Source organism: Megalops cyprinoides, chromosome 2 (genome assembly GCF_013368585.1).
Source record: "Megalops cyprinoides isolate fMegCyp1 chromosome 2, fMegCyp1.pri, whole genome shotgun sequence".
Taxonomy (NCBI): domain Eukaryota; kingdom Metazoa; phylum Chordata; class Actinopteri; order Elopiformes; family Megalopidae; genus Megalops; species Megalops cyprinoides.
In genome coordinates, this window is record NC_050584.1 from 19,905,533 (window position 1) to 19,929,632 (window position 24,100).

At 40.7% G+C, this 24,100-nt stretch overlaps 1 protein-coding gene across 1 annotated transcript; it reads left to right on the plus strand.

The window, feature by feature from the left end:
- Positions 1 to 2,214: 2,214 nt before the first annotated feature.
- Positions 2,215 to 22,160, plus strand: LOC118773013 (macrophage mannose receptor 1-like). Its single transcript, XM_036521741.1, has 30 exons — positions 2,215 to 2,374; positions 3,193 to 3,594; positions 5,857 to 6,030; positions 7,262 to 7,417; positions 7,771 to 7,884; positions 8,631 to 8,774; positions 9,273 to 9,455; positions 9,728 to 9,885; positions 10,075 to 10,182; positions 11,870 to 11,985; positions 12,108 to 12,256; positions 12,563 to 12,762; positions 12,935 to 13,056; positions 13,384 to 13,462; positions 13,782 to 13,926; positions 14,228 to 14,266; positions 14,702 to 14,865; positions 15,299 to 15,363; positions 15,615 to 15,715; positions 15,929 to 16,071; positions 16,371 to 16,485; positions 16,925 to 17,097; positions 17,295 to 17,400; positions 17,889 to 18,121; positions 18,294 to 18,459; positions 18,839 to 18,991; positions 19,480 to 19,596; positions 19,753 to 19,917; positions 20,641 to 20,673; positions 21,282 to 22,160. Exons 1-30 carry the CDS (start codon positions 2,308 to 2,310, stop codon positions 21,521 to 21,523), a joined length of 4,332 nt encoding a protein of 1,443 aa, XP_036377634.1. The 5' UTR covers positions 2,215 to 2,307; the 3' UTR covers positions 21,524 to 22,160.
- Positions 22,161 to 24,100: the final 1,940 nt, after the last annotated feature.

The window sequence follows — 24,100 nt, forward strand, 5'->3', positions numbered from 1 at the left end:
GGGCTGCCATTATCGGCCAATCCACTGCATCAGCACTCTGCGGAGCGGGACGGCACCTCCCATTCCCGCTCTTTTCCACTCTGAGCGTGGAGAGCACTCGCTCAGTCAGCCGCTCAGGAACTGAGAGAGGAGCCTTTCTCAGAAACACCATGTTTCCCTCTTTGCCCCCTCTTCGTTTACACTTGCCAGAAGGTCATGCACTTGTGCTGGTCCTCAATAACAAGTTGATCTAATGCCTTTCCCAAAAATTCTCATCAGGACATCCAAAGTCATCAGATGGGCTGCTCCAGGTCCAATAACAATAGACTCAACTTTACCCTTTTATGTAATGACACTAATTATGTTCCACTGTGCACACTGTAACACTTCAAATGGATCCTATTGAAAACTAAAGCTTAGAAAAAGTATATACACAGATTTGAATACATGTTTACAGAGAAACTTTAGCAGGTACTGTAAAAGATGAACTTCTTATTCTTTATTCTTACTCAATCCTACTCCTGGAGCTCCCCTGTCCTGCATATCTTCAGTCTATCCTTGCTCCAAACACACCTGATTGAAATGATTAACATGCTCTTGATTAAATCAGGTGTGCTCAGCTAATCAAAAGTGCCACTGATGAGTTCAGTCAGGTAGGTAGAGCAGGGAAAGATGGAAAATGTGCGGAGCAGTTGGGCCCCCGGAGCAGAATTGAGAATCAGTGCTCTAAAGTAATCTCCCTCGTTTTTCCCTGATTCAACTCTTTCATTTGCTTCCTGTAAAATTTGCAAATATACTGTATTCAAGTATCAAAGCTGTGAAAGAGCTACAGTTTTTATTTAAGCTTGATTCAAGAGTGGCTTTGTGTTGCAAGCAGCCGCTTCTCACAAAATCTATAGTAAAAGGCCAGCCCCATACTTTTAAACCATTAATCAAGGTGTGAAACAATACAGAAAACTTTTGTCTGAGTGATGCTATTAGATACTCCTGTAGCCATCATCATCCAACCATTCATCCACGTATCTATTATAAATATATTAATCTGTCTATTTTTCTGTATAGTCCCTCACCTTTTTGTGGTTTCAGTTCTTGTAAGTCTCCACCCCCCACAGCCTCCATGACATTTTGACCTGTTGAACCTTTTCATGACATGCTCATGTGCTATTCCACAGAGCTCTTAAAAATTTAAATCCACTGCACATCCCAGCCTATACCATCGCTTCGCCATAGCATCCTGTTTCCCCCAGATTCTCTCAATGTAATCACTTCCTGAGCGCAAAGCGAAATGACTGTCACTTGTTGCTCCATACGTTTCCCAGAAGTGAACATTGGTTCAATGTCTTCCCTGTGGGCATATACTCATTTCTTCTCATGGCCCCTCCCCTCAATTTAGAATTAATGCAAGATGTTCTCCAGCCTTGACGGCCTACAGAATAGAGTCATGAATATGATATTGTCCTGTGCTGTATATCAAAGGCACCCTGTACAAGGCATTAAACAGCATTAGGAGTGTACATCAATGGTATTTCATCATCTAGAGCTAAACCCTCGATAAAAAACAGTCATCCCAGCTTCACTCAACTTCCCACTCATCCAGACACACAGACCTTTATGCAAGTTTTCCCAGCTGTACCTCTTTACACTACTGAAGAGGGGACATCAAGTCATTCTTACTGCAAAATCTAATAATCTGCCATATTAGTGTCAGCTGTTGATTAATGTGTACACAGGCATTGTACATGCATGATGATTTTCATTTATAGGCAACAGTCATTACATTTTGTGTCAATCCCAAATGCATGGCTGAGTTCCCTTCTACAAAGGCCATTGACCCTCCAAGGAGTCCTTTTAATGGTCACGTATCATTGCTTCTCAAATAGTGCAGAGCTATATAATTGCAAAAACCAGATAACTGTTGTTAACAAAGAGAAATAATTAAATAACACATGGAACCTTAGGCCTTCGAACCAACATCAAAGAGAAGGTGAAGCGTATATGAAAAAGCGTAGGTATATTGCAAGGGCCACTAAGTTTGAACACTGGGATTTTGAACCCTGTTCATAATGCGACGAGTGCGTGGGTATTTTCTTCACTTCCTACTTCACTAAGCCGGGAGAATGTGGAAACGCATGCAGCTGGCTTCGTTCCTGCTCTGTGGAATCCCATGTGACAGGATATTTCTTCAGCATTAAGGGAGGAGAGGGACACGTCTGTCTCTTACTTGCTGCAGATAAAGGACACCTGAATGCACAGGCGGACCTTGTCTCTCCCATCGCTCTCGGGGAACCAGTTTTTGCATTGGCTTGGAAAAATTATGCAACAGTTATAATGACACACATTTCTTTGCCTGTCGTTCTGTGCTTCATTCTCGGCTTTCGCTGCACTGTTCAAACAGGTATGCTCATTTTCATTATCATTTTACATGGCGCAAGTCAATGTATTGAAACTCATGTTATTATGTTTTATAGCTGGTTCTTGCAGAACACTGCAGTGAAGAGGCTGAAGAAATATATTCTACTCTTTACTAACTGTCTGAGTCTTGCAAGGTGATTTAGAATAATTAAAATCAATTGTGCAGGAAATTTTAATATGTATTTATATGTAAATATAAATATAAATTATATATTTTTCTTTATAATTTAGTTTTAAAGTATAGATAATATAATATATAACTATTATTACATCTAATATTTTTTTCCATTAATTATTAACTTATTCTGTTTTGCTTTAATACAGTTTAAAGCAGAATACAGTTTAATTTCTTTATTTCAGAGGCACCTTTAAAAGAGCCTATAATAACAGTATAATCTTCCTAGTTAAAGGAGTTGTAGTTCATGATTGATTAAAACATCTGATCTGCAGTTTGCATGTGCCCGTTTTCATGAATAGAAAATTTAACAGTTCAAAAGCATCTAAATTAATATTGCCAGCACTATTTGTTTTATTTGCTGAAGGCAAACTATTGGGGAAATGACTTCCAGTAATTGACTTTGCTCAGGTTTTGTGCTTCTTGCCTGTTATCTGTTACCTGTTAAAATTTTTAAAAATATTTTTGGTTGTGAGGGAACACTTGTATTCTGCACATTGTACTCTATATTCTATTTTTTTATCTACATTAAAAACTTTATCAAAAAGAAAAAAGTCAAGCAAATATTAGAGGCTAAATATAAAAAAAAATTAAGACTTTCAACACTTTTCCTCTCTGCGGCACAGACAGCAGTTCCTTCCTGATCTACAATGAGGACCATAACAAGTGCGTGACGGCCATAAGCTCCACCTCAATCCAGGCGACCACCTGCGATCCCAGCGACGACACCCAGAGGTTCCGCTGGGTGTCGCAGTATCATGTGATCAGCATCTCGCTCAAGCTGTGCCTGGGGGCCCAGAGCGTGAAGGACTGGGTGAAGATCCTGCTCTTCCCCTGCGACATGAAGAGTGAGCTGCAGGAGTGGGAGTGCAAGAATGAGACCCTGTTCGGCATCAAGGGCCAGGCCCTCCACCTGAACTATGGCAACCGCCAGGAGAAGAACCTCATGCTGTACAAAGGCTCTGGTGTCTGGAGTCGGTGGAGGGTATACGGTACCAAGGATGACCTCTGCTCTCGGGGGTACCAAGGTATGGGGAAAACCTTCACTTGCGACCTGAAAGTGAAAATACCACAGTGCTCAAGAAGCCACATATTCCAAACGACATGCCCATTATAGGGATAACAGCGTTTGAGTGGTATTATAAGGTTTCTTGTCTGCAGTGGTGGCAAAGCTGAAGTCCTGGTTACATTTATGCACGCTTTACATTACGTGTTAACAGAAAACTGGGTCTCTGATGCAGGGGGCCTAGTGGAAACAGGGACTATTTTGATGCTGCAAGGTGCATACTGCTAGAGGGAATGTCTGTTGAACTGTGCTGTACCAGTCTTTCCACAGTAATTGTTTCTCAGATTTTTAGGCTGAGTGTTTTGTAATTTGGTCTGCCAAGCTCACCCATCATAGATACATTTAAGGTTGCATTGAAGACTCAAGAATGTGTGAGGTCTGGGTAGAAAGGCCTGTCTTTGCAATGCAAATGAAGGCGAATTGTTACTGCAGTGATGATTTGTTGGCCTTGGTTGAAAATTCTAGTTAGGTAAAAAACTGAGGTTTAGACGTTGCTTTGAATGAAAGAAAATGGGAAAATGACTGCCAAGAAGAGTATTAGTTTCCAAGAAAGATTCCACTTCCACCTGAATTCAACAAGAATCACTGGCTTAACACTAAGGTGCACTTTCCTACAGATGGTGGGTTTATCTGAATAGAGGGGAAGCCCTGATGTGTGTCATGTTGGTACAATGGATCTAAAGTTCAGTGGACCATTCATCATTTGTCACATACATGTGAGATTGCTTGAAACATCACTGATGCTTTCTGAATAGGTGGCCTCTATCCAAGTTCATCCATCACAAAGACGTGAAATTGTTTCCTTACCATACACTGCAGCATGCTGATGCTCATCTCTCCTCCAAGTATAACCATCCTCTAAATTATTCTCTGTACCCTCTTGTGTTTGGTTCATGCCCATCCACAGTATATGTTACCACCATCAGCAGCACAGATTTGCATGACTGTAACATATGGCTCTATATCATACACTCTAAACTGTTGGAGGAAAACTACCAACGATCAGACTGCTGTTTGTGTTAAATAGCCCATACTGCATATAACCCAAACACTCCATATTGACAAGTAATTATTTACACATTGGACACCGTTCATAAATGCTTGTTATCTATAGTAAATACACTGTAGATACTAATTTAGGAAAATCATGATATACATGCCTATGTTTACGCAAACACTACTGACATATGGATCTGTCGCTATTCAAATTCAAATCTTTCTACCTCATTGTCTTAACCAATCCATAACACACAAATTAAAAATTTAACATTAGTTACAGTGTTATTTCAATGCAACAGATATCTGAGCTAGTAATCATTCCCTCACCTTCTGCTCCATGCCTTCAAGGTATCCAGCTATGATTATTCAATAGAAATCAGAAATCAGAATTAGAGCAGGTGGTCCTGGATGGAATAAAAAAAACAAAAAAAAAAAACAATATGCTGTCATACAATAAGCATGTATAGTATAATAGTTTAATTTTTGTTGAATTTTTTTTGGTGATGGGAATGAACTGCTATCCAGCAAGCAATCATTCATATTAGTCTACAGTTTGGTATATGTATGAAAAAGATTCAAAGATAAATTCTGTACAATTCTATTAAAAAATCTGCAAGGAGTGATTTGTACACTGCTAAGTGAATTGCATGTCCTTATATTACATTACATTACATTCATTCAGCAGACACTCTTAACCAGAGCGACTTTCAGCACAAAGCTTGCTCTATGGTGTAGTGGTGTTCAGTTTGTCAGTTTACACGTAATGTGGGCTGAAAGTACAATCTAAGTTCTCTCTGTTGATGTTCACTTTATCTACAGCTGTCACATCTATTTGAGTGAAGTTGATCTCGATCTATTGAATTTGATCTATTTGGCAGTTATCCTTACACCTGATTAGTTACCTGTGGCACTTTCATTATCAGTTATGCACGTATGCGTGATTAAATTTTGTTTCCCCTCATTACAATTTTTAAATTTGGATGGAAGAGGAAATGTATGCAGTGGAGTTAACAGATACAGCCATTTTCATTCAGCGCAATTAACTGAAAGTGTAACATTAAGCTGGTCAAATGAATGAATATTCATAACACTGAGCTGTCCTCTTATGTGACTGAACTCATTAAGGGTGTCATCATGTCTGCCGTTGAGATGTGCTGAACTGAACTGACGGGCTGTCTCGTCTGAGGATGCCGATGTTTGTCTCCTGTGTCTCCTGTTTGCTCAGAGGTGTTTACACTCGGAGGCAATGCAATGGGGAGCCCCTGCATGTTCCCATTCAAGTTCAAGGAGAAGTGGTATGCGGAGTGCACTCTGGACGGCAGGTCAGACGGATTCCTGTGGTGCGCAACAGAGACAGACTATGACAAAGACAAAAAATGGGGCTTTTGTCCAACAAAATGTGAGTTGACCTTTGGTTTCAAAATGACTCTGATCTCTCTCTCTCTCTCTCTATATATATATATATATATATATATATATATATATAACCATTACATTTCTGTGGACAGGAATATTCCTGTGTCTGTGGAACAGCAGTATTGTCACTTGAAGACACTTTTCCTATGTTGCTGGTGGCATTAGAATGGTCACAACAGGTGACACAGAACAACAGAGACAAAGAGCTGAGGAAGTACAGCTATAAATCTAGCCAATACAGGCAAAAATATACATACCTGGACTGGTAATATGATACGGACAAACATGATTGTAAAAGGATAGATAATGCACTTGATGAATTCAAAATACACTGCCCTCACTAGCAGGTGTGAATGAGGTGCAGGCTCAGGAGTTGAACAACATTACGGAATTTATTTCCACTGTCCTCTGGGACCTAAGAAATGTTTACACCTCAGAGAGGCTTTTCAAAAGCTCATTACTGGATTCTCGTTTTACCACTGGGATCTTTTTCATCTATGCTGACGAAGCAAAAAAACAGACCAACAGGGCATATTCATTCAAAGAGCCCTGTTTCAACGGGACATTGAATTATTGCTCAGGCACCATCCAATTTAAACAACAGTGTTATTCTGACACCCCGTTAAATGGTTTGATTCCCAATCTTATTACAAAATTATAACATCTTGTGGAATGGCTTTATTTTCCTGTTTTGCTACGACTTTCGGTGGGGGTATTAATTAGAGGCCAGCGCTGGCGATGTCTGGTCTCTGACCTCCTGACATGAAAACAGTAGACTTCCTCCGCCTCGCGGGGGCGTTGTTGTGTTTCAGCCACAGACACACGTCTGGGACGGGAAGGGGAAGGCCCCTTTTTTTTCGTTTTTATTGAAATACTACAACCATAGTATACATGGATGTTTAGGGAATGGGCTTTGAAATGTCACTGCGGCTCCATTGGAAATGATAAGACGCAGTTGGACAACCACAATCACAATTTCCTACCCTAAAGCGCAGTGTGGGATATACATTTACATTTATTACCATCTGTCTAAAATAAGATCTACGTAAATCTGTAAATGTAAATCACAAATTTTATCTTAATTTTCTGATATGCTCTGATACATAGAAAAAAAGTGAATAGCCACACTAAATAACTTAAGCCTCTCAGTCACCCTTTTTTCATCATCCACTTTTTTCTCCTCTTGTTCATGTGCTTTCTCCTTGCCTTTGCAGCTACCACTGGCTGGGACACTGATCCAGTGACTGGAGTCCTTTATCAGAGAAACACTCAATCTGTCCTGACCTGGCACCAAGCGAGAAAGAGCTGCCAGCAGCAGGATTCTGACCTGCTGAGTATCGTAGAGCTCCACGAACAGACATACATCTCAGGTAACACCGCGCAGTGAGGGACTGGGAGAAGGTAAAAGAACACAATTCAAAATTTCACCAGCTCCGGTCTGCAGATACCATGGTCTGATTCACATGATTTGTGGCCTCTGATAATTCAAATTTAAAGCGCAAACATTACTTTAATTTATTTTTAAGACTGCTGTGGAGCCGCATTGTTCCACTGAAGACTGAGCGCATTCTTGACTCAGATCACAAGATCACAAAACACTGTTTTACACAGAGATGTCAGTCTTTTTTATTATTTGAACAAACATATGAAACTCATGAATATATTCAGTGTCCTAAATGATAGGAAAGCATCATTATGTACACTCTGCATGTCTTTCATAAAGGGTTAACAAACTCCTTGGGAACACCATTGTGGATTGGACTGAATAGCCTGGACTTTGAAAGTGGATGGCAATGGAGTAACGGAAATCCATTCAGATATTTAAACTGGGCCCCAGGTGAGCATTGTAAAACTTGATGGCTGCAGTACAAATTAATCACATTAATGAGCAACGGTCACTAGGAAACAACATACATATCTGCATTTTCACATTCAACGAAGCCTATGGTAGAATGCTTCAGACAGACATGAATTAGGAGATGATAGTGATTTGTGCAGTCTCCTTTTTTTGTACCTTGAACAGGGACTCACATGATTGGCACACAAAACAAACTGCAAGGATTGATTTGAACAAAGTAATGGCTGAGTACAGGAATAGCTCTGGAAGTAGTAATTAAATCTGAGGGACATGCAAGCAGGTGGTGTGGATGACTGAGCACAGCAACAGAGCGATTGAAACTGGGGGCGCAATGATCAGCCAGCAAGCAGCACGTTCAAGTAGTTAGCATTTTTGAAAAAGTCAAGATGTTGTGAAATTTTGATCTAGAGGGGGGCTGCGTTCTAATAAATATAGGATCCAGTTAATTTTATAAAATAAACTGTAAGATTTAAGGTTTGTTGAGGATCTAGAACGACAGAGGAGGTATTATAACAATACAAGTCACAAATGTTCAAGTTGAACAGCTGATGTGTTAAGTTTTGTTCTATCATTCAAGTCCCTGTCAATTCCTCATTCTGTCAATCACTACCAATGATCACAGCAAGCTGGAAGGCTTCTGAATGTGCAAACATTCATATTAACATTAGCATTTCCTGTAGCCGTGTAAATCAATTGTTTGGTTTTTTTTTTCCTTTCATTTAAAGGGAATCCATCTCCTGAGCCTGGGCTGAACTGTGCCGTTTTAAACCCTGGAAAAGCATCAAAATGGGAAAGCAGCGCTTGCTCAAAAAAACTTGGGTATATCTGCCGCAAAGGAAACTCTACCAGCCTCATCCATATTAATCCAGGTAAGAATTTACCTGCTGGCGTCCGATTAAAAAAAAAAGTTCAGTGCTTGTCCAATACTGGGTGCACTCATAAATTTCACATGGATAACTGACATGATCAAGTCTGGTTGATTATTGCTTACTTTGTAATAAAATATTGCAAAATGTGTTAAATGTGTAAAACTGCTTAAAAATACAGAACAATATATCAATAGATAATGGCTAAATGTGCAGACTGCTTTATAGATTTTTGTCATTTAGTTTATAAATGATGAATGATGAATAAATGATCTATTAATTAATTAGCTCACATACATCTACCAGTTAAACCTAATAATCACCGCCGCCTTACTGTGTCCTCGTTTGAAGTACAGAAACTGATCATGATATGCAATCATTTTAAATAAATTGCACCTTACCGGATGCCTCATGGGGTGGCAAATGCGGTATGCCTGGTAATATTACCCTCACTGGTGGAAGAATATGCTGAACGTGTTGCTCCTGTTGCTCCTCTGGCAGGGACTGATCAGCACAGCGTCTGCCCCAGCCACTGGGTGCCGTACGCAGGCCACTGCTACTATTTGCAGCGCACAAAGAAACTATGGAGGGATGCTCTCGCTGCATGCCATAAAGAAGGGGGCGACCTGGCCAGCATCCACAACATCGAGGAGCACAGCTTTGTTATTTCACAGATAGGATACTGTGAGTCGAAACCGAACGCCGTGCTCTCTGTGCTGCTCCACACGCAATCAGCAGCCGTGGTCTGTTCCTGTTTGATCCCTCGCATTACTATTTTTTTTTTACTTTGCCATGTCTAGCATCTTCTCCCACATGCTCTAGATGTTTGCTGTTTCTTGGCATTTAAAGAGTTTGAGCAACAAATTTGGATTGAAAAAAAAAAAAAAGAAGCCCGCACTGAGAATGAATTTGACGGGCCGTCTCTGCCCAACATCCCCCAACCCACCCCATTGCAGTGTCGACTGATGAGCTGTGGATCGGTCTGAATGACCAGAAGACACAAAATCTGTTTGAGTGGAGCGACCGATCTCACGTCACATTCACCAAGTGGCAGACGGGAGAGCCCACCCACGGCACCAACATGCAGGAGGACTGCGTCCTGATCAGGGGAAAGGTACAGCAGGCCCCGCATCTCTCTGGCCCTTACGTAGCCTTAGTGCCTTGTCTGTGCCTTCCCCAGCATGTGGCATTCTCTGTGAAGTAATTTCAGGTTTATTTGATAATTTATTATTTGAGCTCATTGGTCTCGTACCAGGTATGTTTATCACACTTATGCGGCATGTTTTTTTTTTCATCCCAATAGGAAGGGAAGTGGGCTGACAGTCTGTGTGAAAAAGAACACGGATATATCTGTAAAAAGAAAGCCACCACTGGTGTTGCCCCCGAAGTTGTGAGCCCTGGCTGTAAAACTGTGAGTGTTGACACATTTACTGCTTTTTTGACACAAATTAATCGACACATCGACACCTGGGAGGGGGCGTGAATGCATACACGAATCTCCAGCATTATTCAGAACAATAAGATTGCTTGTGTTTCTGTGGGAATAGTATACAGAAAATTTTGAGCACATTTTGAGGTGAAGGTTTTGTTTTTTACTGTCCAACAGTTCCCTCTGGAAAACCAGCAGTCCGTAATAATGGCAGCTTCCTGAATGCTTTGCACTGGCACTTTATTTGAATCTACAAAAATATCCCCCTCCCTGAAAAATCCATTTGAACCATACAAAATCACTTATTCCACATCTCAGATTGAACTGAAATACTATTTTAAAAGGAATGGATGAAAAATGAGGTGATAATAACAGGCAGTGTAATCCATCGCTCTGTCTTTCTATGTCTGTTCAGTGCTGCTGATTGAGTATTGTTCCATTACAGTAGTAAAATAAATTTATGCCCCTTTTTAGGGGAAGGGTGGTTTTTCTTCTGAGTGGAGGAAATTCAGAGCTGATCAGTGACTTTGGAGATATGATGCTGACACAGATTTATTTAATCACGCAGTGTCTTTCTGCTTTGTACTTATTGTTTTCCTTTATACCTCGTATCCGTTACAGAGCATTATCCCTACGGGAAAGGTCTGTTTTAGTCCAGAGTATAAGCTGACCAAGCACTTCCTTCTTTTCTCTTTTTATATAAGGAAGACACTGCTACCACAGAAAAAAATAAAAAAACAAAACAAAAAAAAAACATTATCATTTTTTGCAACTCAGCTGCCATTTGGATTGCTACAGCTTGGCACTAAGTAAGTCATAAAATAAGAACAGCATGTTCCACTTAAAAAGCATGGCTGTCAATTTTGAAATTCCTATCTGTTAGACTTATTAAAAATAAAAATGAAGAGAGGGGTAAAAAAAAAACCAAATGCTTAAAGGCCAGTTTCAACAGCAGTGCAAGACTATCAACAATGTTAGCATGTGTATTAACCAAACATTTGTTTGCATGTGAAAGCGCTTTCCACAGAATTCAACTAGCAAAGTAACACCAACAATATAATGGTTGTAATAGCATACATGTGCTATCATGTGCTCTATTTCCAATGTTAGCCGCAGTAGCTAGAATATGTAACATACTTTTAAGGATCCTGTACACTACCACAGCATAGGATGCACCTTGCCGCAGTGCTTGAATCCAGTCCTACATTTCAGGATACAGTATGATATGACATTCTAATCAGCAACTACAACAGACCTACTCTGTATACCATTAAAAGAGTACAGTTCAGGATAGTGGCTACCTGATAGAAGATCAAGGCCCAAATTCGTTTAATTAAGTCATGAAATTCATTCAAATACTGCACAGCGTAAAATCGTCCATGGAAGTGTAGTCATCAAGACGCTGCTAACGGAGCAATGCAAGCACATTCCCAGTACAATATATTCATTGCAAAAGATTTGGCAATAATGGTTATGGCAAGTAAACCATAATGCTTTCATCAGGTCAGGAAAAAAAGCTTCCTAAAAACATTGCCCTGTTTGGTGGCGGTTTCCAGCACACTGATTGAAGTGGGTTAAGGAGAAGCTTTGATGTAATCAGTGATTAGTATAGAGAATGCTCCCTTTTAACAGTGTAGTGCTGACATGGTTTCATTTTTTTTTTCTACAGGGCTGGGTCAGGTTTGGATCATACTGCTACTATATTGGGGCAGAAACAAAAACATTTGATGAGGCTAAACAGACTTGCCAGGGCAGCAGTTCCTACTTGGTTGACGTCACAAACAGGTAGAATAACAGAATTGTTATTCTGTATCTGAGCCAATGAAACAACAATCCCTTAATTGCAAACGTGTTTTATTGCACAATTTCTTGATTTTGCTGTAATTGTGCTCTGTGTGGTTTTGCAGATATGAGAATGCCTTCCTCATTAGCTTAGTGGGTCTGCGACCAGAGAAATACTTCTGGATAGGTCTGTCAAATACGGCAGATCGCGACAACTTTGTGTGGACTAACACTGCTACTGTGAGGTTCACACACTTCAATGTAGGCATGCCAGGTACAGTGCCATTTTGCACCTTCTCTACCGTCATTAGTGTGGCCTCACCACTATCATCTGTAAACTCTGAGTTACAGCTTCTTTTCTATATAGGGAAGAGCAAACAGCCTCTTTATTTTCCCAAACTTTGTGGGTTTTTTTCCATTTAATCATCATAGTCAAAGTCATCTGAGAATTCTAGTTTTTAGTGCCATTAAATCATTAGTTTGACTTACATTGCATTAGAATTCCATTTCACTGTGCATGCTGTGCAGACTTCTAAAATCCATCCCCCTTTCCCTCACCGCTCTTTTTGTTTGAAAAAAGACAGAAAACAGGGTTGCGTTGCCATGACAACCGGAACGTTCGCTGGATTATGGGATGTGATCAGCTGCTCCAGCAAAGAGAAGTACATCTGCAAATGTTTGGCTGAGGGGATGACATCGACCATGGCTCCAATGACCACAGCCGCTCTCTCCTGTCCCACGGATTGGAGGCCTTTGGGAGACAGGAACATGTGTTACAAGGTATAAATGCAGAGAAATTCAACGCTGCTAATTTTCCCCGCCCCCAACATTTCCCACACTGCCACTGTAACATTCTTCAAATGAAAGTTCAGGAGATGTGGGAGGATGCCTTGAAGGTCCACCCATGATGGGAGGGAAACTTTGGGAAATGCTTTGTCTTTTTTTCTTCAAGATTTACAAGAAAAATTCAAACAACAAAAAAACCTGGTTTGAGGCTCGGGACTTCTGTAGAGCGATTGGAGGAGATCTGGCCAGCATCCATAGTGACAGTGACCTAGGCGGTGGCTTCATGATGTGAGTCATCCTTGGTATTTCACTCTGTGACAGATCTACAAAAGCGAAAATGCAAAAAATTCACCCTCATGATCACCTCCATCCACTCTTTAAGTTATACCTTTTGACATTGGCAAAAAACACAATTTTTGCTGATGAACTGAAATTTGTAGGAATCATTCATCATTTAGACAAAAACGAAGGCTACTGCATTCTTTCTTGTGGTGTTTGCCACTTGAAACACCTTCAGCGTTAACCATATAATTACATGTAGTAATTGTTCCCCTTCAGTCGTGATATTCAGATTGAAATTCTAAGATTCCTGCATACAAATGTCTTGCTGTGTAGGTCCTCTGTGGACAATGCATGGATTGGTCTCAATGCACTTGATCCTAACGCTGGCTTTGTCTGGACTGACGGATCCTCGGTGAGCCCTGATTCATTTGTGACTGTGCATCCGCTGTCAGCAGCCGACCCCACTGCATTTTTACCTTACTCGACTGAATTTTTACCCTGACAACAGTACACACTCCAAGTGTTAATTTTTAGATAAATGTGTTTTATGAACGACAGTTTGGTAGGAGTTAGCAGATGGTAATCATAATGGTTTTTGTCATGGATAAAGGTATTGATTTTGCATTCATACATATTTCTTGTATAATAATCTGTAATCTGCATGTGTAATGCTATTGAGTTAATAACATGCTGTATTCACTTCCTTGATGTGAACCAATGCTGTTTCTCAGACATCCTATGAAAACTGGGGATATGGAGAACCAAACAATTACAATGACGTCGAACTCTGTGCTGAAGTCAGTTTTTACTATGGGAGGCCGTGGAATGATCGACATTGTGAATTTTACAACAACTGGATATGCCAAATCCGCAAGGGTAGGGTGTGCTGCATGTCACCATGTTTCCTGCACTGTGTACGGTCTGTGTGTTGCAGTACAATTAAGCAGCTCTGAAATGAATGGTATCGGTGTGCTTAAATGAACCAGACTTGTGGTATTCATAACAGATAAAAAGTGTGTTAAAAATCCTGTCCTTTTAATGAACTCTTACTGATAAATTTACTATTGGTGTGTAAGTGATATTATTTACCTAAACATAAGCATAAACTTGACACAGTATCATGAACTCTGGTCATATGAGAGTCCTGTTTTCATTGAACTTGTTTGTCTTCCTGCAGGAGTGACACCCAAACCCCCTCCAGTTTCCACTGTGCCAGGTAACCTGAATCAATGGACCACAAGCAGCAAGAGTCTCCATATCTGCCTATTGTTATACCCTCAACAAAACACCATCGACTCGCCATATTCCTTTTTCATCAGTCTTTCCTTGCACATCCCCCTCTCATAGCTGTACTGCTTTGCACACCCTGTCATGCAACGTCTCCCTTTTCTAAACTCTTGACCTTTGTTTTGTTGTCTTCCCTCGGTTGACTCTCCTTCCCCTCCTGTATGGTGAGGCTCTGCATCTTCTCCGCTCTGCAGAGCTCGCTGCTCAATCTCTGTGCTCGACTTCTAGCGCGTCTCCTCCGTTGCTTCGCCTACTAAGGCATCTTCACTTCTGTCCATTACTCACTGAGAGAGCTGAGCGCTTCGTATTGCATTGTGGCGTTGTCTTGAGTGAAGAGTGAAAGCGACTTCCTCTCTGTTCACAGAGTTCAATGTGACGAAGGATGGATGGATAGAATACAATGACACTCAGTATTATGTTAATACCAAAAAGCTTGCCATGGATGATGCTAGGGCGTACTGTAAGAACAACTTTGGTGACCTTGTGGTCATAACGAGCGAATCTGAAAGGAAGTTTATATGGAAACAGGTAAAGCATTTTAAAGATATTTTTTACAAACAGTCACTGGTGAAAATCCATGCATAAGAACATATTGTCCACTGCAGATACACATGTGTGGTCTTTCTGTCAGCAGGTTAAAAAACCTTGGGCTCAAATTGTCTTTACTGTTGATTTTACTGCATGAGTAGTACAAGAAAGTGTGAAGGTGATCATGACTGGCTGAAATGACAAGTGTGGAGGTGTGGTTCAAATGTTAACAGAAATGGAAAGTTTCCTGTGCCCTTGCAAAGGCTGTTGTGTATGTCTACTGTTAGAGGTGGTTTATGCATTGAATGGTTTTTATATAGGTTTTAACACTAAATAATCTACAGTTTCCCACTTACAATGGTCTAATACTGATGCATGAGAACGATAATGATGATCTTCTCTTAAAAAATAACTTGAATTTTTGTTTTTTCAGATATCCCGAGGTAATGAGGATCAATATTACATTGGATTGACAGTCAATCTGGATAAATCCTTTGAGTAGGTACACATTTTTATGGCTCAAGCATAAACAAGCCCCTACTATTTCCGATTTTATTTTTTCAAGAGATAGCTACATCGGAAAATGGGTCCCGCTGAATCGAAAGCTTTAACTCATATTAAATATCGTAACGGTTCAGTTAATATACCGTAGTCCCCATTACACTTGGTAAGAAACAATGGCGCTGAGGGGAAGGTTGTGATCTGTGTGTAGTGTGACCTGGAAATGGTTTGGGCTTGTGCTTTACTAGGTGGATGGATGGGACCCCAGTCACATACACTGCGTGGGAGGCTAACGAGCCCAACTTTGCCAACAATGATGAAAACTGCGTGACCATGTACAAGGGAATGGGTGAGTAGAGTTATGCTGAGCCAGTCCACTAACATTGTCAACAGCATATGATCAGGAAATACAGGGCATGGGCAGCATTGCAGTGTCAGTTGTAAGGCTGGAGAAATCCCGCAGTTGACACACACAACACTGTTACTCCTGGTAGCCCCTTGGTGTGATGGGGATTATGGCCTGAAACTGAAACTGCACTTTTATCATTGCCTGAATTGACAGGGTTCTGGAATGACATTAATTGTGGTGTGGTCCTGCCATCCATATGCAAAAGAAGCACCAACTCTCCCACCAACACTACTGTGGCACCCACTGTAATCCCCAAAGGAGGATGCCCGCCAGACTGGATTGCTTTCTCAGGAAAGGTAAGAGAACCCCAAAACGGGGAAGTCCCAGTCAGGTGGATGTTACACTAAGCCTCCTGGACTGTAGTGAGATGATGGAATAACTCTAAGCAAAGAAAAGGAGTTTGATCAACTGTTGAAACGGTAAAGCTTGGATGAGTCATTATGAAGGAGTGATTATAGAAGCTTTTTGCATGACCGCAGGTGACCTGGTGTTATGACAGTCAGCAGTAGACTGTCTAGTAACCCCTTTAATTAATTATGCATAAACAAGGTGACCAAAAAGTGACTTTAAAGCTATGGCATCTCTGTTCACCCAGTGCTACAAATTCATTGGGACAAATACTGAGGACCGAAAACCATGGCAAGAAGCCAGGACTTTCTGTATAAACCTAGGAGGAAATTTGGTATCTATCCTGAGTGAAAATGAGCAACGTGAGTAATAAGCTTGTATTACCCTGTGCTACAATATCTGTTTATTAATCTGCTAAGTCTTTTTCTTTAGCCTCCCTTCTGAAATCTCTCTGCTGTACCTTAAACATGGACACATGGACGTGCAAATGTGGCCATTCAAATCTGATTTTCTCAGTATTATTTTCATATTTATATTCATGTATGTTCATGTTCATGTTCATTTGACTTTTGACACCACCTCTCCAAATAAGGTAGCGAGAAACAAGGCTCTGGTGTTTTGACTGTGTTTTCACAAAGCTCTGACATCGCACTCTGTTAAGAAGGCAAATGGGAGAATTGTTACACCTGAGTCACATCCTGGTTACATCAGGATATAAGCTGTATTCTGAGGCAGCGACAGAGAACACTAACATTTCAGAAATTCCACTAAACACTGCTTTGCTGTGCCTCTTCTTCTCAGATTTCTTGACCACCAAACTGCTGGGCATGTCTGTAGACATGTGGATTGGCCTGAACGACGTTAACTGGGAAATGCGCTTTCTGTGGACAGACGGGAGAGGCGTCTACTACACAAACTGGGCCAAAGGTCACCCAGTGTCGGTGCCGGATGGCCGGTATATGTTCATGGATGAGGTACCGATGAAGTGCAGTGTGTTACTGATGTGTTATAATTGAATAATTGCAGATGCACCGCAGGTGCTTGCTAGTTGTTCCTACCAGTAGAGTATTTTGAGCTTCAATGTCCCCCTGGCAAATAGTCTCTGACCCGATCCATAAACGTCAGTCAATGTTATTGACTGCACTGTCCTCCCCCCCGCCCCCCCGGACAGGAGTTTGACTGTGTTGTGATGGTGGCAACCAGCCCGACGATGACTGGGGTCTGGAAGGTGGATGATTGCCTGGCGCACCGAGGGTTCATCTGCAAGAGGAACATTGGTGAGTGCCGCGGTCTATTCACCTTCTGAACCTGGCTATACCCTTGTCTCATTCAGCGTCTGCTGTTTCATAGACTGGACTCCCAGTCAGCTGTTTCTTCTGTGGCCGTGCCTCTGTAATATTCCTATGATGGGGCTGAATGAAGAAGAGGAGGCCAGTGCTGAAGTTGGCTCGGTCTGGGGTTTTGTATTCCATTGTTTGCTGCCTCAGCTGAAAATTGCAGCCATCGCTCAGGCCCTGCCTTACCGCTCTCACTAAGACAGACATACTCTGCCTGCAGGAGGGCTTATCATCAGAGATCAGGAAACGGCCACTTTATCAGTGTGGCAGTAATGTTATCCTGCCATTGTGAGGTGCAGCCTTTCTTTTGTTTTTCAGGCCCTCCGCTCTTTTCTCTTTCTCTTCCCATCCAAATCTGGGAGAAAGGGAGAAAAAAAAACGTCTATCCCCAGGCCAAGGTTCTCTTACCCTTTGTTTTACTGCTCCAGATCCTCAGATTAACCCCCCAGCAACAACGGTGTCACCTAAGACTTACTACAAGTTTGGCAATAACTCCTACAAGTTGGTGACGCAGAAAATGAACTGGGATGAAGCCAGGCGGCAGTGCAAGGCGGACGACGGAGAACTTGCCAGCATTCTGGACCCAATGTCGCAAGCCTTATTGGCACTGAGGATGCTCAAGTATAAGGAGCGCGTATGGATCGGACTGAACAGCAATGTGGTAAAGTGAACTTACTGGGTGATTCATAGATAAATCTGCTGCAAATGATCAAGTACACAGTGATGTGTCCAAACCCTTTTCGTAAACATTTTCAATGTTCATGACATGCATTTTAGCTTATCAATTTATTTTCAATTTTTAATTTAATTTTTAATTTATATGTTTCTCAAAGACTGGTGGGTACTACCGCTGGATAGACAACTGGAGGCTGCGTTACACCAAATGGGCACCGGGGGAGCCGAGGAACAACATTGCTTGTGTGTATGTTGATTTGGATGGAAAATGGAAGACAGACGTTTGCACTCAAACCTACTACTCTGTTTGCAAGCGTTCACCAGGTAAGACAATGACTGGACAGACTGCAAAGAATAAAGTTCTACATTTGTGCGAGCTGCTTTTTCCAGTGAGAGATACTGCCCTGAGCTCCAGTTGATGTTTTTTTAAGAAGCTGATCTGAACCATGACCTAAGAGGATCCAGGTTTAGATAAAGTAGGACAGCAAACAATAATATACTGGCAACATTTCCTGATGTAGGCTCCGGTATCTATGGGCTTTTTAGTTTATTACGTGGAAATGTTCAATCTGCAACTCCCAAGTACAGTCAAGAGAAGTAAGCAACAGAGCACCGGAAAAGTTCCATTGACTTGGTTATCTGTTATTATGTGCTTCGATTTCTTCTGAGGATCGCAAGAGCTAATGATTGTACCTCCCCGCAGATGTTGCTCCCACGGATCCGCCTCAATTGCCAGGGAACTGTCCCGAGCCAAAAAAGCGGAGAACCTGGATCCCCTTCAGGGGTCACTGCTATGCCTTCATCTCCTCCTCAGTGGAGAACTGGGCTCATGCCTCTACTGAATGCTTGAGAATGGGTATGGAAGACTATTACTTCCTTTGCTCCCATGGGTGTGACGCAAAAATTTGGCCCATGCTTTCTGGCTCATCTGGCATTACTCATCTAAATTTCTGGCTTTCATTGTGCCCTGTTACCTGAGCATAATTTTGTTAGGACATGATTTTCAAGTAAAATTGCTTGTGCTGAACAAACAGAGGTCACATCACTGCCATTGAAGGACACACCCTGAAATAAACGTATTTGAAACAACACATTCAATTAACCGACTGTATTTCTCACTTTTGTACAACTAACAATTTGCTACCCTAATTTCACTCTAATTTGCTCCTACTGAAAAAAATAGAATGTATTTTTGATGACAGCTATATAATAACTATTAGCATTATTATTAACTAATATTCAGTTATACTAATTGAATGGAAAGGCAAGCATGTTTTTTGCCTTTAATATTTACAACATAAGGGTAAGATGGTGAACAAGTATGTTGTGCATTTTCTTCAACAGGAGCTTCTCTGGCCAGCATTGAAGACCCTGTGGAGGCCAGCTTCGTTAATCAAAACTTAGAGCTGCTTCAGGATGGCAGCAAGTCCTTCTGGATTGGCCTGTACAAGAATCACAAAGGTTAGTCGTCTCAGAGGGATACTCGTGTGCGTAGTTTTTTCAAGGCAGATCTGCTTTCACAATGCCCTCAGCACCTGTGCAAATTACAGTTGTCACCTTTTGTCACAATTGTCAAGAAATATCGCTCTGTAACTTTTTTGTTGTACCTGTTGCCAGGGGAATGGTTATGGATTGACAACAAACCAGTGGACTACACCAACTGGGAATCAGGAGAGCCGTCACCTGCCAGCGAGGAGTGCGTAGAGATCTATTCTGACAGCTTCAGGTGGAACAATGTCAACTGCCATAGGTACAAGTCCTTCATCTGCAAAACAGAAAAAGGTTAGTAAGATGACAACAACCTTTTTTAGAGTTTGATGTCATAATACAGAAACTTGGCAAGAAGGCACTGTGTTATAGTGGGTTATAATGACCTGGGTCACGCTCCACTTCTCTATTCAACACATTGAATGCATTGGGAAATCCTGTTTTTTTAATAATTAACTGATTAATTATGAATTAATAAGCAGCTCATGTTATTTCTAAGGAGCCCAGTATTACAAAATGCCTGGAATACAAATACAAAATACAAAAGCCTGGAAATGAGCAGGAAAATGTTGTACCTTCTACAAAATGAACTACAATTATTTTAATTATTTTCTCATTTTTACCTCATTGTTAATTCTTTTGTGTTATTATTTTGAATGCACATTTGTACCTTAATAGACCACTGCTTTCTTGCATTAGAAATAACAATTAGTTATTGTAGATTTAGCCTTGAAACAACAAATGCCTCAAACAAACTAATAAAAGTTTGGTTAATAATTTGAATAAAGGTTCAGTTAATAAGTAATAACTTAGTTTAACTTGTTTTAAATTAGTTTCATGTCAGGGTGTCTTTGAGCCTATTTGAGCCTATTCCTATTCCCCATTATCCATTGACTCTTCATTTTGATGTATAAATCTTTGATTGCAATCACAACATGGAATGTTTTGGGTTGAATTTTCACTTTGCTCTCATTAATGATTTGTATTCTCTCCTCTTTCCTAATTAATTTTTTTTAGTTATACCACCAACTCCAAAACAGTCACATGTTGGTAAGTTTTTTTCCTTCATTTCTTTCACTTGTGTCCATCAAAGCTGTCTTTTCTTTAAATATGAATTTTGCACATAACTGTATGTGCAAAATATTTCAAATGTTGCATTAGTTTACATTATTATTACATTATTTGCTTGGCAGATACTTTTATCCAGAGCTCTTAAATAGCCTACATATCATCCATTTATACAGTAATATGTTTATGGCAGCAACTCAGGTGCGGTACTTCCGGCGTGCTACCTTGCAATTGAACCAGCAACCTTTTAATTAAAAAGGCCTGCTCTTTATTGCCATGCCACACTTCTGCCACAACAAAAATTGTGAACTATATATGCATTACAGCTAAACTTGTAATCATGTTGGGGGTTTGGCAAATTTACTCAAAGGTAACCATTTCATTCTCTCATGGATATGTTGCAGAGTAACTTTACATGTATTGTATGACAAACCTGCATTAATTTTTACAATGGCTGATTTTGGTAACCTAATGTTTATAGTATGTGTGCCCTTGGTCATGAAGTGTGTCCACTCTTTATGCATACAGTCATATCTGAAAGGAAGCATCTCAGAAAAAACTGATTTCTCCTCCTCCTATGCCTCTTTTAGTTCAAATAGCTGACGAGAGCCCGCATGGCTACTCTGGCATTGCAGTGGCTGTGGTTCTCATGATAATAACAGTAGCAGGACTCGCTGCATACTTTTTCTACAAGAGGAGGCAAAAGCCAATGCAGGGTGAGAGCACCTTCGATAACACCTTGTACTTCAACACCGACCCCACCCGCACAACAACCATCGACACCAAGGGCCTTGTGGATAACATTGAGCAGAATGAACAGGCCTCGATCTGATCGCATTGGGACAATTTGGCGACTCGGCCATCCAAGTGACAAGGCCACAAATGTCCTTCTAATGTCTCACCTCTAAATGAGATTCTGAATTTGTGTTGCAAGATCATACACACACACACACACACACACACACACACACACACACACACAGGTACACATATGCACATAGGCATAAACAGAGACACACAAAATCACTCTGAAGAAAATGGACATGACACATTTTGAAGACACAAACAGCTGGATTCATCAGTCTAAGCAGATGTAATGCTACAACTGTTGTTGATAGTTTTGTCATTTTTAAACCTTCCTGCTGCTTATATGATCAATGTAAAGCAAGGTTGAGGAAGTATGTTACAGCCCAGCTACATATACCAAAAAATGTTTTAACTACCAGAAAATTATTTCAGTATGTTCCAGAAGGAAATATTACCAATTACTTGTTGGAAAATTAATTAAGGATCACTATTGCTACCATAGACAGGAAAGATATGTTTTTTTTTTAAAATTTATTTTGGTTTTGTACAGTTTGATATTTCCTGATAACTAAATGTTGATAGCAACTTACTCACCTATGTGCCTTATTAGCCTGAAACAGTTTTTGAAGACTTTCACCTCCTTCCAGCTGATTTTTTTTCTATCACCCCAGATATGAAGATTGTTGATTCATTGATTCAAATTTGTCATGTTTGGTTGTAAATAAATGTTTTAAAAACGTGAATTACAGCGTATTTATTGTCAGTGGCATATCTTGACTGTGCAGATCATTATTGGTGACTGATGTATTGTAGTATACTTGGCTTCCGTTGCCTAGTCAGATTGCACAAGTTAACTTGGGGTAGGGCTTGAATGGTGTTATGCTAACACTCCCTGGTCTGGGAGTGTTGTTAGCGTGGTCTGACACTGTTGCTCATTTAACCTGAATGGTACACTGATGTTCTATTCTGCTGGAAGTCGGTCTGGAGAGCGTCTGCTAAATGCATGTAATGTAATGTGATGTATCAGCAGTCAAAGTTCAGTCCAGCTATGAACTCTGAGAAACCCAAAGCTCTTTATGATTGACATGAAATGTTATTGTCCATGCTAGAATGCCTTTGCTGAAAATCTAGTCTAAAGATGACAAGGCGCAACAAAATACATTTTCTGAATCCTATTACTGCCAGAAATTATGTATTTCACTAGCCCCCTGGTCAGTTTCCAAGCTGAATTGTTTATGAATTCAATTCCAAGTGAATTAACATTCCCTTGCTAAATATATGTGATGAAATGAAGGACCTTCATTATGATCATATAGCGGCACTTATGATCATATAGCGGCACAGCTGGGGGTCAGACAATGATTCTCCTGATTCTCCTGCACCTGAATACGTTGGCTGGGGATGTCAGCTGACACAGAGTCGTCACCCTCTTTGCATTCCTCTCCATGATTGCCACGGAGACGTTGCAGAGGCTGTGCGGCCTGCATAGTTATGCCTGACACTGCACCCACAGTCCTCACCGTTATCACCTGCTGAGCTACCGACAACAGTCCTGTTAATCGGGAGCAAGCCGCTGTTTCCGCCGTCTGGCAGGAGTTCAAAGCCAGCCAGCAAGAGTCAAAGCAAGAGTCATCGGCAGGAAGCAGGAGCAAGGAAAAGAGCAGAACTTCAGCCTGTACGTATATAACGACAACATCAGATAAGACCCTTATAAGAAATGCACAAGCGTATGCAAACTTGGCTTTGGACAAAAAATAAATGACACATATACACCTCTGATAAAAGGTGAAGCATGAGCTGGACTAGAATGTCAGCTGCTGAATACAGGTGTGTGACTGGCTATAGATTCCATATTGGAGAGGACTTTGAAGTCCACGTCAGATAGACAGCACTGCTGCATCCTTTTCACACCACAGCTCAGTGTATTTCTTTTCAACAACAGAAAAGGTTTATCTTGTTGCCATTTTATTTTCAATGCAATGCTTCGCTGTATTTGGAGCAAAACGGTAGCCTAAACAGCAGGTGTTTTTAAAGAACAATTAACACACATACATGATACTGATAATTAACATTGCTGATTGTGATAAAGATAATTACAAGACAGTCACAAATGTCTCTGGTCTTGGTGCTTGGGTCTACAGCATGACATTTACTTCCAAAACACCTGAGCAGAAGTTGTTTTACTACAGATAAATTCTACAATATAACACAGATAAGAGGCATCTTCATGAGAACTTGATAAATATAATGGAAAATGTTGTGGCAGTCCTATGGAGCGGGGAGAAAACAAAACTATGAGGCAAAATGTTAAACACCCAAGAAATGGAAAGAAATGTGTCTGTTACACTGTAGTGCAATATATTAATATGTAAAAAATGTTATGATCTGTATACTCAGAAGATGGCCAGCCAGTCAAGCAAGACGTGAATATGGTGTATCACAACAGGCAAATACAGTACATACATACACTATGGACAAAAGTATTCGGACGCCTGACCATTACATTGTAATGACACTGTATTCAAATACATATACTGTAGTATGGAGTTCATCCCCCTTTTGCAGCTATAAGAGCTTCCACTCTTCTTGGAAGGCTTTCCAC

Excerpts from the sequence above, each read along its gene's own strand:
- LOC118773013 (XM_036521741.1), top strand. The coding sequence starts at position 2,308 with ATGACACACATTTCTTTGCCTGTCGTTCTGTGCTTCATTCTCGGCTTT. Across the intron at positions 9,456-9,727 it reads TATTTCACAGATAGGATACT|TGTCGACTGATGAGCTGTGG; the intron begins GTGAGTCGAAAC and ends ACCCCATTGCAG. Across the intron at positions 11,986-12,107 it reads TTGGTTGACGTCACAAACAG|ATATGAGAATGCCTTCCTCA; the intron begins GTAGAATAACAG and ends GTGGTTTTGCAG.